The 17,137-nt window shown below is 40.2% G+C and overlaps 1 protein-coding gene across 2 annotated transcripts; it reads left to right on the top strand.

The window, feature by feature from the left end:
- Positions 1-4,090: 4,090 nt before the first annotated feature.
- LOC131239752 (protein GAMETE CELL DEFECTIVE 1, mitochondrial) lies at positions 4,091-16,887 on the top strand. Of its 2 annotated transcripts, XM_058237608.1 has the most exons (4): positions 4,091-4,902; positions 11,446-11,635; positions 16,211-16,465; positions 16,586-16,887. In XM_058237608.1, the coding sequence occupies exons 1-3, from the start codon at positions 4,106-4,108 to the stop codon at positions 16,427-16,429; spliced, it is 1,206 nt and encodes a 401-aa protein (XP_058093591.1). In that variant the 5' UTR covers positions 4,091-4,105; the 3' UTR covers positions 16,430-16,465; positions 16,586-16,887. The 2 variants fall into 2 exon arrangements, with proteins under 2 accessions (XP_058093591.1, XP_058093590.1); XM_058237607.1 differs by lacking the exon at positions 16,586-16,887 and having other exon boundaries at positions 16,211-16,568.
- The last annotated feature ends 250 nt before the right edge of the window (positions 16,888-17,137 follow it).

Genomic DNA, 17,137 nt, shown 5'->3' with positions numbered 1-17,137 from the left:
AGCGTTCATGATGTTCTAAATAACATCAATAAGCAAAACATAAAATATGATCTAAATTTGACTAGTGGGCAACGATCATGAGATCCCATGATGGACTTTTCGTGACTATCGGGCCCACTCTTGTGAATCAAAACTTCGTCTTCTAACTAGGAGGCCTTCCCCGGATGTCGTCATCGGGCCAGATCGACAATGGGGCCCTCCCTCTCCTTCTGTACCTGGGTAGGGGGCGACGTGTGTGCGCCTGTGCGCGTGATGTCCCCATCAATAACGCTCTCAGATTGCCAGCTTGGCAGCGCAATGCTTGGTGACAGTTGCCATTTTTTAGAAAATTCCCCCCGCGCAGGTCCTGTTTGTACCGAATCGTGTGCATGCACACATGCTCCAAGGCTGGGGATTAGGTGGGGTTTGGTCAGAACTCGCATTCACACAAGATGGACAGTTCAAATTTCCAAGGTGGACAATGGAGGTGGGTCACAACATGATCAAAGGGACGACGTTTGTCTAAAACACCCATGGCAGAAACAGCGAGAGAGAGAAAAATCTCTCTTTTTGGCATTTGTCGAGTCAACCCTGGTTGACCGGTCTAACAGGTTCAATGCACAGCGGGTGGACTACACATTGGTGCACACCCACTGCAAGTGTGGGCCCCACAATAATGATTTGTGAAATCCACCCCGATCACAAGGTGCGATGTGTTCAATTAGGGCCTCTGTCCAGAGATCGTGCAAATTCAAAAACTTAGGTGGGCCACACCTAATGAATTTCATCGTATTTGTTGATCTTCACTGATCTAATGATTGGATTGATCCCATTTTGAATATCAACAGTGAAAAGACTCTAGGGATCATTTGTGTGTGTTCAAGCCTACTTTATTTGTATTGATGACTCCATTATTGTTATTAAAATCCCTTCAATAATATTATTCATATTATTATGCTATTATCACTTATTTTATATATTATTATTATATGTGTATACATATATACTTATTTATTTATTTGTAGGACCCGTCTTATATAAGAGTCATAAATGATAATGTCATATTGAGCCATGTGTCCAAATCTCAGGCACATATACTACTCAAGAAGTTTATGGTTGATTTTATAATTTAATGGTCAAACTAGGGAACCCAATCATTAGATCAATCAAAAGGACGTTATTGGGTCAGATGTTGATGATGAATGGCTTGATTTGTCTTTAACAAGGTTCGCTGACCATCCAAGTATTGATGAACAATTGGATGACTCAATCTATGGATGAAGATTACTCACATCAGTTCGATTTAGACTATAATGTAGGTGAACATTCAATTAAGTTAGACTCATATTTATACTAATCTAGGTCTTCATAGTAATACCCGAGTAGTGGAAAGTACTAGGTGTTACAAGTTGTTTATCCTAGGGGATTCAACTAGATGGGTCTCCTAAAAGATTTGGACAATGATTTACCAAGATGCTTAAGTCCAATATCTGAAAAATGGAGGAGTTCAAGCACATCTCAATATTGATGTTGGAATCCTCATTAACGTTGTAATCTCAAAGGAAATGGCTTAGAATTCAATGGAATAGAGGCTTAAGATGAAGGATTTGCATATGGAATCACCCTATCTTTTATATCTCCAAAAACCCATCCAGAAATCCCAAGGACCGAATCCCCTTTATAAATAGTTCGAGCTCTGACGGTCAAATAACGGCCAGATTTCGGTCCTGTTGATGTCATAGAAGGGTCTTTGATGCCATCGAGAATTCCTTCGACGTCATCGAAGGGCTCTCCGATGCCATTGAGATTTTCAGCAAAAAATGATGTTTGCTTGCTGGACAATTCTCGATCCTTATCGATTGCATCGACCCGAGCTTTGATTGTATCAAACATCGTTCTTCGTTGCCATCAAAATGGCTTTTATGTTGGTTCGAATATAAGCAAAACTCACACTTATTTCAATTATTAATTAGGTTTAAATAATGCCTAAATCCACATCGTCACCCGCACTTATTTAATTACACCCTTATCGGCCAGGTACCCGTTGGAAATTCTCATAACATTACCACCCCTAGTTGTTTGCTCTCTCCCTAATTTCTCTCTTTCGGCTGAAATCATGTAACCTGAAGTAAGCTATCGGCTTGCTCGATGTCCACATGGCATCCACTCTCTCCATTAGTGACGCAGGGATAGACGTGATAAGGTCGATCACCGTCTTCCTTAAGAGGATAACTACTCCGGATCCGCAAAGCTTCTCTGGACTCGTCACAGAGATATTTCAAATCCACGAGAGAAAATAAGAAAATAGAAATAAATTCTAAAAATTCGAAAATTGATTGGTCGATGATAAAAACAAATTCACAACCCTTTAAATAGTGATACCAAACCTAGGAAGAAATTTTAAAATCAAACTCCAACTCAAATTCATAAAATTTGTAATTATCAAAAATAGTAAAATTATAACTCTAATAAAAATAAAATTTCAAATAAACTTTTGCTAGAAGAGTCCTAGCATGATTACAAGTTGTTTCTGAAAAAAAGAAAAAAAAATAATCTAAAACTCTAAAAATAAGGAAATATTAAAAAATCAGATTTACTAAAAGTAATAATTTTTCTTTAAAATTTCATTTTTGAGTTGAACGTGTGCGTTTTATGATGAAACGGACAACATGACCCACTTTGTGAGTCGGTTCACCTCGGATGGCTTGTTTCAGTAAAGATTAATAGGTTATGCGCCCTATAACTATAATTGATCAAAAGTTATGGCCAATTTACGATTCACCTTCTTTTGGTCCAACCATGTTAGGAATGTCTTTGTGTCACTCAATCAATTTTTGATTCATTGTAGTATAAACCTATGAATGAAAGAGATGTAAAAGTCAACTAAACCGCACAACACTAATAAAATTAGATTGTGTACTGAGCAACTCAGTACGCTTTAATGGCAATGAGTAAACTCAATTGGACCCACCGTTAATGCATATGGTTTATCTATGTTCTCTATACAATTTTTTCAATTCATTTTATGGGTTTATCATGTTGCCTATCTATTTTTCCCGTTCATTTTGGGGTGTTGAGTGCAAAATTGAAGCATATCCCAAGTTCAAGTGGCCCATGGCATAGCAAAAAATGAGAATAATGATTTTTAGCCTTTTTAGGGCTTATAATGATGTTTATTTGTCACCCAATTTGTCCATGATATCACACCATCACACACACGCACATAAATAAAGAGAAAACACAAATATGATTTAATCCAAAACTTCCTAACCTTAAAGAATTTGGGTCACACTGTTTCCTATGACGTGATTTTTGAACTTTACATTTGCTTCATTTTTGGCTCAAGTTTAAAAATTATGAATTCACAAGTTCTAATATTTGGCTCAAGTCTAAAATTTGTGAATTCCACTGATATTTGTGTTTTCCAGTGGGTTGGATGGTATGAAAGCACTACAATGGACCCCGTAAGATTCCTACGGTATGATTTTCCACTGCAGCTATTTTAATGCAGCATGGCCTGCTTTAGTTTTCGATGTGGGAACGGATTGGCTACTCCCCACCTTATGTATGTGTTTCATTGGTGGTGTTCATTTATTTTTTAAAGATCATTTTAAGGCTTGATCTCACCAATGGGAGGGATATAAATCTCAAGTGGACCACACCACAAGAAAACAATAGTGATGGGATATCTACCATTAAAATCCTCTTAAGGTCCACTAAACTTTTTATTTGACATCAAATCTGCTGATTATGTCATACAAACTTAGATGAAGGGAAAAAACAAAGATCAGCTTAGATCCAAAACTTTTATGGGCCCCAAAGAGATTTTAATGGACAATATTCATTCAACACTGTTTCCTGTGATGTGGACCACTTGAGTCTGGGATATACCCCTTTTTAGTCTCATGTACTAAATTATTAAGAAAAATAGATAGATGGCATGGATGAAACACATACATTATGTTGGGCCCACTGAGCACCGACCACCAGCCATTGGCTGGTGGCAGGGGAGTAACCAATCCGTTTCCATTTGCCCTAAGATGGACCGGTGAAACTGACGGACGGAGAGGATGGCACACGGATATCGTGGTGGGCTCCACATTGCATCTGCATTTTCCGGACATCGATGAGCGTTCCTCTTTTCACGTGCGTTGCACGTGCCATAACCCCTATTGTCACTTTTAAACCCTCTCCTCCATTGCAACGAGACCAAGTGACGAAGATGGAAAACCTCCATCGCCTCCTCTCTCGACTATCCTCTCCTCTCTCTATCTCTCTCAAGAAATCCGCACCGCTCGATCTAAGATTCCCATCCAACGGCCTTAAATCCGCCACCATTTCCATCTACCGAGCCCTCTCCTCCAAATCCAACGGTGGAAACGACAACAACGGGGCCTGGACAGAGGGATGGGACACCGTCCGATCATCGAAGCCTGAAGGAGATCCCGCCTCAGATCCCGGCTGGGATTCCATCTCGTCTTGGTCCACCGGTCTGACGAAGGACCATTTCGACGGAGAGGCTGTGGGCCGTCAAATCTCGCCGGAGACGGCTGAGGTCGCGGCATCCCTGTCGAAGCTGGAGATCGACGAGGTGGAGGAGATGGAGAAAGAGAACCGGAAGAGCCAGGCGTTTGTCGATGGGTTGGAGGATCGGATGAGGGATCTTAGCGTTCTGATGAAGCAGGTGAGGGAGCCCGGGGCCCGCGGGTCGTATCTGAAGGATTCGGAGAAGGCGGAGATGTACCGGAAGCACAAGGAGGACCCGGAGACGTACACAGTCGAACATCTTGCAAAAGAGTACCGGATCATGCGGCAGAGGGTGCACGCCATCCTTTGGCTGAAGGAGCTGGAGGAGGAGGAGGAGAAGAAGCTCGGGCGGCCACTGGATGATTCCGTCGAGCTCTTGCTCGACACCTGTCCTGAGTAAGCAGCAATGCTTTGTTCACTACTTATTTCATATTATTTTAGTTTGATTCTCGTTATTAAAGACGGTTGGTGGGAAACTACAGGCATCTCAGAATTTGAAATTTCATTAGTCCATTTTGAAATGCATGTTGACATTCCCTCCAACGAGCATTGGTTGGACAGAGATGTGCGCAGCCTGTTTGGATGCCTGTAACTTTTCTAAAATGTAACAAAGTTACAGGTGACTTTGTTACAGTTGGTGTTTGGGGGAGGAAAGTCACATATAACTTTCTCTCAACCTGTGACTTTCTTACAGGAGAAAGAGGCGAAAATCTTACAGGCGCTTGAGTCGTTTTTCAAGTTACCTGTATCTTTGATACAGGTAATGGTTGAAAATTTTGAAATGAAAATCGTTGGGAAGAATCGCAATGCATTGAAGAAGCGTCCCTCTCTCAAGTCTCCTTCGCCCTCTCTCAGTCTACTTCTCCCTCTCCCATCGAGCTTCCGCAATGTAGGAAACCCCTTTTCTCTCTTTTTGCTTTCTTTCCGTTCTTTCCTTCTTTTTTTTTTCTTTTTTTTTTTAATTTATTATTTATTATTTGTTGGCTTCTGTGTTGACGAACACAGCTTGGTGAGGTGGCGTGGATAAAGGCTGATGATCTGTGGGGCCCACTATATTGTATTTTGTTTTATCCATGCCGTCCATCCATTCTTTTGGATCATTTTAGGGCTTGATTCCAAAAAGAGGGATATCTAAATCTCAGGTGGACTACAACACCGTAAACAATAATGATTGAAAGTCCACCATTAAAAAACTACTAGGGCCCACTGTAATGTTTGTTTAACATCCAAGCTGTTGATTAGGTCATAAAGACCTGGATGAAGGGAACAAAACAGATATCAGTTTGATCGAAAACATTGGTGGCCCACCAAAAGTTTTTAATGGTGGGTTTTCAATCAACATTGTTTCCAGTGATGTGGTGCACCCGAAATTTTGATGTACCTTATTTTTGGGCTGATGACTTAAAATGATATGGAATAATGGATAGATGGTGTGGATGAAACAAATACATCATAGTGGGCCCACATAACATGTCACATAGCCTTCATGGCTTATAGTGATAGCATCATTTAAAAAATTTGCAAATCAAGTCATTGCTGGTTTATGGTTATACTTGTTGTATTTGGCTAGTCTTCTTTGTTAATGAAATCGTTACACTGAGCTTTGCTAATCCCACACATGCAGCCATACATGCCAACTTGTCATGTATGGGAGAACCAGGCTGTGCATCAAGCAGGCGCCCTTGTGTAGATGTATTGGCCCAAACATAGGCCATTTTGCTCGGCAGATGGATTGTTTCAGTGGTCCACGTTCAGTATACAAGTTGGCCTTCTGATAACTGGACCATTCTAATTTTATGGGCTAGTCATTGGACACAGTGGACCCATCTGATGGTCAGCTAGGATGTCAAACACACATGTAGCTCAAGTTTTTTGCCCACATTACTAACATTTTGAAAACATGGTCCCACTTTTATGGCCCACCTGTTGATTAGTTTAGCCTAAGAATCGGCCAAACTATTCATTTATATGGGCTTAATAAAATGGAATAATTTTATCCCATCTTTTTTATGTGTCAATCTGATTTTTCAACGATTCCCTATTTCAACTCTCTCTAGTGTGAATATCTAACTTATTACTTGTAACAAAGTTACAGGTTATCCAAACACAAAAACAAAGTTACCTGTAAGTAAGTTACAACTTACATCCAAACAGGATTACCTGTAACTTACTTACACCTGTAAGTAAGTTACATGTAACTTTCTTACAACTTAAAAAAGTTACAGGCATCCAAACAGGCCCAAATAGCTTGAATTGGAAGTTACTTAAGATAGGCTACTTATGCCTCTAATAGTTTTTCTTGATTTACATATTAAACTGAAGTGATTGTGTAAATTTAAATAAAAAAGTTATAATTGATCATAAACCAAACTTACTTATCTCAAATAAGTTACTTATCTACTGCTGTAAGTAGAAAAAAGTAACGTATTTGGTGGTATCCAAACGGGCCCTAAATGCACGCAGTCCTTTCGATATTTATAATTTTCTGATCTTTGCTTAAGCTCTGAAGTTACTGAAATTTGTGCATTTTAGGTTTTTTAAATTATATTTAAAAAGGTTTTTGTAGATTGTGGGAGAGGAATTTTTATTTCAACAATATCTGTAGTGACCACATTACCCTTCCAGTAGTGGTGCTAACTATTTTAAGGGTTGGAAGTAGAGATTCACTTGTGGGAGGCTAATTATGTTTGGATGTTTATAGAAAAACAACCTGATACAACACCTGTGCAACATACCAACATGATAGGATGCAATGTACTTCTGGACACACTCAATCAACCTGGATTATTTTCCTGGTAGACTGGGGCACCCCCTTCGATTATGAGACTCTAAATGGACATAAAACAAATATGGGCAGTCAACATATAACAGTTTAATGCCTTTAAAAAGAAAATTTAACGGGTAAACGTCCATTTGTCAGTGGACTGCACACGTGTCCAATGAATAGTCATTCAATCATATTATGATACATGGGTGTAAAATTAGATAATATGTCTTTGGTTTGCTTTTTTCCTTCAATTTTCAGTATAGTTCGTGCTCTTGATGGGAGACTTAGATTTTGATTTGATGATGTCATTGGGGATTTATGAAGCATGTTCGAAAAAATGAATTGCTGAATATGACAGTATTGCCATTTTCTGTGACTGGGTTTGGATGAGTTGAAGTGAATGGTGGAAGTTTGTAAAGAAAGATATTGATTTAGTGCATGCTCTCTACTGGTGTGGTTGGTATGGGTGATTTTGTTGTAAACTCGGATTGAGGAGATGAATTACCAGACTGTAACACAATTAGTATATAGCAACCATGCTGGGATTCCGATTTGTTATGTGGGTCTTGTGCATTGTTACTTGTAGGATGAGCATACTCTTTTTCAGCCATCTTATAGTTATAGGGAACACAGGTATCCCAATATTTGCTTTATTTGCAAGGTGGCGTCATTTTCAACACTCCAAGAAAGTTATGGATGCATTTCCTTAATCTCTTTGGCCCCTCCTGGATATTCTGAGTAGCTGAGATCATCAAGAGCTGGGGAGGTGGGAGGTTATTTCAAAGAGGCAAGATTTTGTTGGAAAAATGGCATTAAAAGCTGTTTTAGTCGGGATTAAATGATAATCCTGTGTTTATTGTCATTATCTCCTAGAGTTTGTTTGAGATGGAGTTGTTGTGATCCATCCCAGCCAGGTGATGGCCTGGGATTGAATCTCACTCTATGATGATGCTTGGCTTGATTTGCTGGCCAAATTATATGACGAAACCAAAGGGATCTTAAGCTTATTTGTAACCACCTTTGCATCTATATAAACAAGGGCTTTGGATGAACCAAACACAAGCAAAAGCAACGAAAAACAAACAGGCCATCTCACAAAAGTTGCCACATGATTGAATATTTTAGCCAACCATGATCCACTAGTGGTTGCTGATTTACAGCCTCGATTGTGCACATACCATCAGAAAGGAAAGCTTGAATGGTAACAATCTCGACCTTACATAATTGGTATTAGAGCTTTCATCGATCTGTACGTACCTGTTGCTTGGCCATTGTTGCTGATTTAGTAGTTGTCGTCTCACCATATTTGCGTATTCAGATCTACCGACCATCGGGGCTCGATTTTTCGTTGTACTGCTTATTGTTGAAATCTCACAGTGCCTAGTAAGATTATTATTTTTTGGCCGGAAACCTCTATTTTTTCACTTGTGATAAAGTGGAGAGATAGTTGAGACCTTTGGGTAATAGAGAAGAAAGCAACAAAGATAAGAACTATCATTGTTTATTATCCTTAGGTAAGATAAGCATGGGCATCATAGCCTTTGAGAGAGATGTTTAGGATCCTTGGGTAAAAGGGAAAAAAGAAAAGACAAGCAATCATAATTCTCTACTACCCTTAGGTGAGACTTGTGAGTAGGCATCATCGTCTTGAGGAGGGCATATTGTTATTTTTATTTGCTGGAGACTCCTCTAGGCCCCTTTCCTCTACGATCCTTAGCCTAGTGCCTAAAGCTGAGCTCAACAAACCCAAGCCCACTTCAAACTCGAGTAAGGCCCAGTTATATTTGACCTGCAAATTTGGCCCAACTACCTATTTGGCTCATTTTCAGGCCCAAGTTTGAGCCCGCTTCAAGCCCAGCTAACGGCCTACCTGCTATAATACATTGTAATTGAATTTGAGGACCAAGTTAGCCCAATTCCAAGCCCAGATTTGAAGTCTTTATTGGATCCATGCCCACCTTCAAGGCCCAATATCACTGTTTTGGACTGTTTTGAGATGTTTCAAGTAGTTCGGACTTGGAATAAGTGTCATTTCACCAGCGTGGTTGTGTGAACTGTGAACACAAGAAGATTGTGAGCAACATCATCTGCATATGAACATACAATTCCAGGGGTATTCATCCTCATCGGGCAGTCAATTCTAACTCTCATCCTTCCATTTTCCTGATTTCGCCAATATCATGAGTTGCAAGAATATGCTATTCGACTTAGCAAAGCATGACACACTGACTGAAAATATTTTTGGAATATCGAAACATAAATTCCACTCTCTATTACATGTAGACATAATTAAAATGTGTGCTCATGGAACCCAAATCTGCTGAACGCACTGTGGAATCATCCATTGAAGAGAAGGCTGCATATGTACAGTGGGTGGATGACGACGAGTATGCTTCCATTTTCTTTGATGTGGAGAGCACACGATAATTACACCGTGTGGGGAATACTTCTATTTTTCTTTAATGAGGAGTATTTAGGAAGAGCCATTGAGGGTATTGGGATCCTGTTGGTGAATTTTACATATATCATTGAATGCTGAACTATAAATAGGTGTTCACTAGAAAGGAATATGAGGGTTATAGGTATGATTTAATGATGAAATGAAAGCGCACGGTGCATGGTGATGAACTAAAAAAAAGAGGTGTAGAAGCGACCAACAATGTGGTGGAAGTTGAGAGTATCGATGGCATTTCCAGTGTTAATCAGGACCTGTCTGGGGCAAGGTGGTGTTCATAGAGATGAAAATGGGGCGATAATAGTTACCTTTTCTGGACTTGGTTGGGGCAATTCAAACGAGGTCAAAGTACTTAGAGAAAGATAGAAGATTCATTCATCACTTCAAAGTGGCAACTTTTAGGTTGAAGCGTATTGAAGGGACAAATTGGCGTGGGCATGAATCAGATGCACGAAGCATTGGGGATTGTCTCTTGTCTTCAATGAAATGATGATTTAGTCAATAGGCCAACCAGGTCATTTGCTAGGGCAAAGATAGAGGTGAATGAGATTGCCAAAACCTTAAATAAAGAGATTGTTGGAAGATTCTGCCTTTGAATGGCACACGCATTTTTCAGCTGGCTGGCTGTAAAAAGCCCCATTGATTTATTGGACTGCAAATCCTGGAATGACAATTAGACCCCATCCTTGGCCTCAGGGAGTTGTGAGCAGCACAGAATGTTGAATTAATCTAATGGTATATTATGGGGGGGCTTTGTAATACCACAGAAAAAATTATTCAACTTCAAAAGAAACGCAACATGAGAAGAAGCTTCTTCAAGAGCCTCGGAGGGTTGGGGTGAAGCCCCTATCTAGCCTTATGTAATAGGACGCAGGCTTGCTTCGTAAAGCTTCGCTTGCTGCTTTTCAGCTTATGCTTGCTACTCCAGTATGCCGTCACTGTTGACAAGGCTAGAACAACCCCACATGCTCCTCTGCTTGTTGCTCGCTCATTGTCTATTAAATGAACCTTCACTGCCCACCTGGCCTTATCTTAAATCTTAAGTGAAGTAACGTTGCTGCTTATCTTCGGGTCATGGGCTAGCTGCATATTGTTGCTGCTGTCGTCATTATGATCATTGATCGTTATTACTCTTTTTGTTGCTTCCCTTGCAGTCTTTGTGTTGGAATGAACTGTTTATTACCTTGCATGTAACCAGAAGATACATTACATGGAGTGAAACATGTAAATATTTGCTGGCACGATCCATTCTCATACTGGGAAATTATGATTGATTTTTTATTTTTATTTTTTAAATCAGATTTCAATTGATTGCATGATTTTATTGTGCTTTTAGTGATATCCTTTATGAAAGTGGGCTGCATTTAATTATAAAAATGCAGTTTTAAAATGTAAACTTCTGGTTGATGCCTCACATCATCATCAAAGTTAGTGGATTTATCGTTTTCTTCTTTCACTCTTTATCTCATATTTCCTTGGTTTCTCTCCTTAAACAAATTGTTATTACCTTCAAAAATAAGTTTCTTGTCTTGGAGAATCAATTGCTTCACAAATAAGTACTAATAGCTTAAGAGTATTAAATTTGAGAGACCTGTAGTTTTGGAAAGAAAAAATATTAGAGTTTTAAATCTGAGAAAACTAATAACCTAATAAATTTAAGATATACGTAGCTTCTCAGAGAAAAACTCATCAACTGTTTCTGGTGGTATTTTTGCAGATTTTTCAACTCTCATGATAGGGAATTCCATGTGGCTTCCCTTCCCTACAAGCCTGACTTCAAGGTTATGCCCGAGGGCTGGGATGGCACCACAAGAGATCCTGATGAAGTTCATTATGAGATATCAATGAAGGAAGATGAGATGCTTTATCAAGAATTTGTGCAAAGGATGAACTTTAACAAGAAAAAAGTAAGTTATAATTGCTCCACCTCTCTCTACCCTGGAAGTGTAAAAAGTTGGAAGGTGACCTGACAAATTCCCATAGCATTAAGTACATACATATGTACATACATACATGCATGCATCATCATCATGATCATCTTCTAAGTCTTATCACAATACATGCATGCATATATACATTTATACTAGATGTTTGTAGTAAAAATTTGCTTCCTACCATTTAAAAGCCAACCGAATGTGCTAGGAGAAAGGGTAAGATAATGATGTATGTCCATTTCTACTTAGGCTAAGATAATGATTGATGTCCATGAAAATTCATTAATAGGTTCCCACTCGCATGAAGAATCGGGTTTGAGATTCAGTAAAGGGCAGATATGTATTTTTTAACATAAAACTGCTATAATGTTTACTTTTTCCTGATTTTGAGCTCTCTCTCTCTCTCATGGTGTGTGTTTTTCTCTCCTCATGGATCAGTTATTTTTGAAATCTGATGATCACAACTTATTTGATTCAAATTCCATGGTAAGGGCGTGTGTTTTTGGGACCTTTTATCCTAGAAGTTTGGAATACAAAATAAATTCTGAAGGATTGGAATAAGAAATTTAGGGTGTTGGTTTCTCAATTCTCAAACGATTCCTAGGTGGGAGCCAAGAAAGTCTTAAAAAGGCACCCTTTTCAAATCCCTTTTTCTATCAGACTTTCATCTAGCGGATCAGGGGCTTGAAGCACAGGTGGTGTTGGGTGCTATTTTTGGTGTGGATTATAGTTGTACGAAGCGTGAAGCGAAGTGGCAATACTTTTGAGTATGGGAGTGGGGAAGTGTCTGTTTCAGAATGTAAACAGATAGAAATAGGTAGGAAGTGGGAGCGGGAGTGGGAGTCTAAAGCGTGATCCGATGCGAGAGCAGCTCCTAATTAGAAGAATCCTACAACTGAAGTGTGGATGACAGAAGTATTGCTAGGCGAAGAGATGGCAACGGAGTTCCCATTAAGTGATACATTCAGGCATTAGGAGTTGATCAAAAAGAATTATGGAGCATATTCAGGAAATGCTCTGATATCTCTTTAAAATGTGATAGACTCCAGCATTAGGGCAACTGATCAGGGTATTAGTCAGAACAGTCTAGCAACAGATCTGGGCGAAGATCAACGTGATGAATTGTCTGTGTCAGGGGAAAATACTGTTGAGCCCAAAGGAATTTCGTGTAATGTAGAAGAAGGCACTTTGTCAATCCTTCCTCTCCAAATGATCGAGATAAGAGAACAAGACATGTATACAGTTACTCCTTTAGATCTTCATATCAGTTTTTGAGGTTATGTTGGGGCTATCTATTGAGGGGCCCACGGCAATATTAGCATGGCTAGGGGATGCGTTGGATGTAGGAAGTGATGGGCCACATGGGCCTAATGGTGGGAGTTACTGTTGGAGTTTTCAAGGAAGACATGATTGTGCTATTTCAGCTAGAAGAAGAAAGGGGACCTCAGAAAAATTCAAGGGCAGGACAGGATTCGCTGTAGAGATCCCTAGAGGTAAGAGACTTGGCAGGACTAGTATCTTCTGTTACTTATGATAAACGAATCAAAGCTAAAGGGGAAAGGAAGGGGAAAGGAGTAAGAATAGGATCTCAATGAAGTTTCTCCGTTGGGATGTAAGGGGTTTGGGCTGCCCTAGGAAAGGAGGCCAAATTATTGCAAGGGGCACAAGGGGTGGGTGTTGTTGCTTTGCAGGAAACTAAAACTGATGTGATGAGTGATGAGCTGGTTGACTCTCTTTGGGTTGGGAAGTTCAGAGAATGTGGGACGTGAAGGGTTCTGCAGAATGTACCTTGATTATCTGGGACTCTTAGAGTCTGGTGCAAAGAGGATTGGTGGGCAGGAGAGTTCTCAGTTTCGATGCTTATCAAGGACAAGGCTTTGGGATTCAAATGGGTTTTCACTTCAATGTATGGGCCGAATAAAGCTCAGCGGAGATTGACTTTTTGGGTGGAGCTAGATCAAGTTCATGCAAGATGGCAAGTCCCATATTGCGTGGGTGGATATTTTGAAGTTATTAAATTCGCCTATGAAAAGCTCAATGGGTCTAGCAAATGGTTTGTGCGGCAGTAAATGGTTATGCTAAAGGTTTCTTCAAGGCATCTAGGGGTCTAGGATAAGGTAATCCACTGTCTCCATTCTTGTTTGTGATGGTAGCGGAGGCATTGAGTAGGACGTTGGAAAGAGGCATCGAACAGGGTCTCATAAATGGGTTTCAAGTGAAGAGTTTGTTGCATCAGATATCCCCACCTTTTCATTTGTAGATGATTTGTATCTATTTTGCAATCTAGATAGTGTCAAGGTAGACAATATAGGGAAAATTGTCAGGTGCTTCAAGGTGATGCTCAGGCTGAAAATAAATATCCACAAGAGTGAGATTTTGGGTATCAGGATGACAAATGAGGAAGGCCTGAGGCTTGGCAGAGATCTTTGGTTGCAAAGTTGGGAGTCTTCCATTGCATATCTTGTCATTCCGCTATGTATTGGGAAACCTCTGAACCATTTGCAAGATAATGTCATAAAAAGAAAAGAAAAAGGAAGTTATCTAGTGGGAAGAGCTGCCATTTGTTCTTAGGAGGCAGTTTAATGTTAACCAACGCAGCAATGTTGAACATGCCAGTTTGCTTTATATCCCTATTTCCTTCGGTGGTGGCTATGTTAGAAAGGATAAATGGGACTTGCTGTAGCAAGAAGCTGAAGGTGAGCACAAATTTCATTTGATGCAATGGGAGGTCTGCTAACTGGTTTCAGAAGCTGGAGCAGGGTTAAGGGACCTAAGGTCGGTGAACTTAGCCTTTTCAGGTAAATGGTTGTGGAGATTTGGGATGGAAAGAGGTGATTGCATGTAAATATGGAACCAGGATTGGAGGGTGGTTCACCAGGGACTTTTGCCATTACAGAACTTAATCAACTTGGAAGGGAACCGTGAGGGTTGCGAGCAGATTTAAAGAGGTTCAGCTTTATCACAGGAGACGGTTCTTGTTTTGTTTTTGGGATGATGTTTGATGTTGTGATAGACTACTCGAGCATCCTCATTTTTCAGTGTGGTTTGACAACTGGTAGTTCTATGGTTTGGACTCCTATATGCAAAAGGAACCTTTTGGAGGAAGAGACAGATGATGTAATAAGGCTGCTATCCCTTCTTCTGCATAGGTGCATGTCCTGGTTGTATAAGGATAGGTGGGCTTGGAGACAGGAATAGTCTGTAAATTTCTCAGTCCATTCTACCAGGCAATTTGCTTTTATGAGGGTAAGTTGGCTGAGGCTCCCTTGGCTTTCATCTTGCCCTTTGGTGGTCCACCGAAGGTACAACATTTGCTTACTTAGTGCGTAGAAGCAAGGTTCTCCCGGTGGACACTCTTCACAAGAGGCAAATGATCATTCCTAAGGGTTGTCTTATGTGCTTGCGAGATGCCAAGACCATTGACCATCATCACTTTATGCACTGTGCATTAGCTGAGGAAATTTGGGATAGGATCCTTTGTATGTTCTAGGCGCATTGGGTAATGCCCAAAGCGATTATTAGCCAATTGTTTATTGCTTGGCATGGTGGTGGGTGCGGACAACAAAGGGAAGAAGCTGTGGGCCATTCGAGCAGAAAGGAGTGGTAGATGCTTTCATAATCAGTACAAGCAGCCAGTCTTAGTAGGGCAAAAATGGATGTTTTAGCATGGGTTGATTGTATCAACTCTTTCAAGTTTTTGGCTGAATCAGTATCTTTGGTGTAGATCTCTCATCTTTGCCTTTTAATAAATAGCAACTTAAAAAAAAAGACTTCCGTCTCCCGCCCAAAACAAAATGGATATGGGGCCTATCCTATACAATTCCATCGGAGCTGCCCCATCCAACTGGCCCTAAACAATTCATTATCCAACTCGAATCCTATTTCACAAAAAACTATTTCATGCATTATAGTACTATTTGATCTAAATGGGTAATGAGAAGAAACTTAAGGCACTTTTCTCATGTGCTGATGGATATTGCATGGCGTGGGGCTGACTTAGGGTCCAACCAAGATGGGTCTCCATTCATGGCTCAGTAGTAGACTCACATGTCTCAACACTGAGACCAGGGATCGAGTGCCCATGTGGTGTGGGTGGGTGTGTGGAAAAAAAAAGGTCCAACCAAGATGACTTTGGCCAGGCATCTAGTCCAATATCAATTTCTAGGAACTTGGCAGGACTTCAAATTCGGCAGAAATTTTCCTTTTGACTTAAAACTAAGTTGACTGATTTTTTAGTTGGGCCTTACTTTGGAAACATAGTTGCCAATGTTGTAACTTGAATGCCCCTTCAGCTTAAGTGCTGTCTCTTGGTTCTGGACCTCACTTCTCCGTGTGTTACTGAACTTCTGAAATGGTAAAAGGTCATATATGCAAAAACTAAAACCATAATCTCTCTCTTAAGAAATTCAGCCTAATCTTGCAATCCTTCCATGCTGTTTCCCCGGACATCGAATGGATTGTTTGTTGTCTATTCTTTTGATCTTCTTTTTATTTTTAATATGGCCTATATAAAACATTCTACCTTTTATAATTTGGTCTGCATTGCAGATGGCTGGAGAGGTGAAGTGCCACAAATATAGCAGGAGGCGTCCATCAAAAGGATGGAACTTTACCGTCGAGAAGCTGGGCCCACGTGGGAAACGAGGGGGCGGTGGTGGCTGGAAGTTTGTGAGTGTGCCAGACGGGTCTAGCCGAGCTCTGAATGAAACAGAGAAAATGTATGTGAGGAGAGAGACTCCTCGACGCCGACGCAAGATCCTCCCCTGATAACTTTTGCTGCTCTTGATTGATGTTGATGAGTCTGTAAGTATAAAAGATGTATGGTTGTGACTCAAGAAAAGTTAGGCATTTTGTAGCAACAGTTTTGTTGTTGAACATCCATCCATCATCTGTTATTTTTTTATTTTTGTTTTTAATTTCCAGTTTCAGGGCTGGTTAAAGCATGCTGAGTATTAACTCTACAGAGTAGGATTTTTTGAGCTAGAAAAAAGCTGTAAACTAGAAATTTTGCTTGTTTGCAATTCATGGTGAGAGGAACTTGGATTTGCTCTACCAATGGGTTTAACTCGATGAGTCCTTGTTGTATTTGCCTTCAATGCTGAGGAAATCTACACTCCTTGGTTGAGCCAGAAGAGTATAGGTGGGCCCCTCTATCATGGTCTGGCTGGTAAACCTTTACAGTACCAAATGAATGGCGTTCTAGATCACTGGAACATTGTCTTGTCTGTCCTCTATGGTTGGTTAGGCGTGTTTCTGAAGGTGCTTCCCTACTGTTAGTTTTAACTTTTAGATTCCATCCATTGGTGAAAGAATGTCAGGAAGTAAAAGATGCCCAGAATCATCTTTGCTGGTACGTAACTGTTAGATCTCATGCATCGGTAAAAGAATGTCTGGGAGTAAAAGATGGTCAGGGTAGGACGGTCCAAGTAAATGAGATTTTCAAGTTTTAATGACTTATCTGAGAAGAAATCAACT

This window comes from Magnolia sinica, chromosome 3, assembly GCF_029962835.1.
Source record: "Magnolia sinica isolate HGM2019 chromosome 3, MsV1, whole genome shotgun sequence".
Lineage (NCBI taxonomy): Eukaryota > Viridiplantae > Streptophyta > Magnoliopsida > Magnoliales > Magnoliaceae > Magnolia > Magnolia sinica.
Note: the sequence above shows the minus strand (reverse complement) of the source record. Positions and strands in the feature narration are given on the sequence as shown.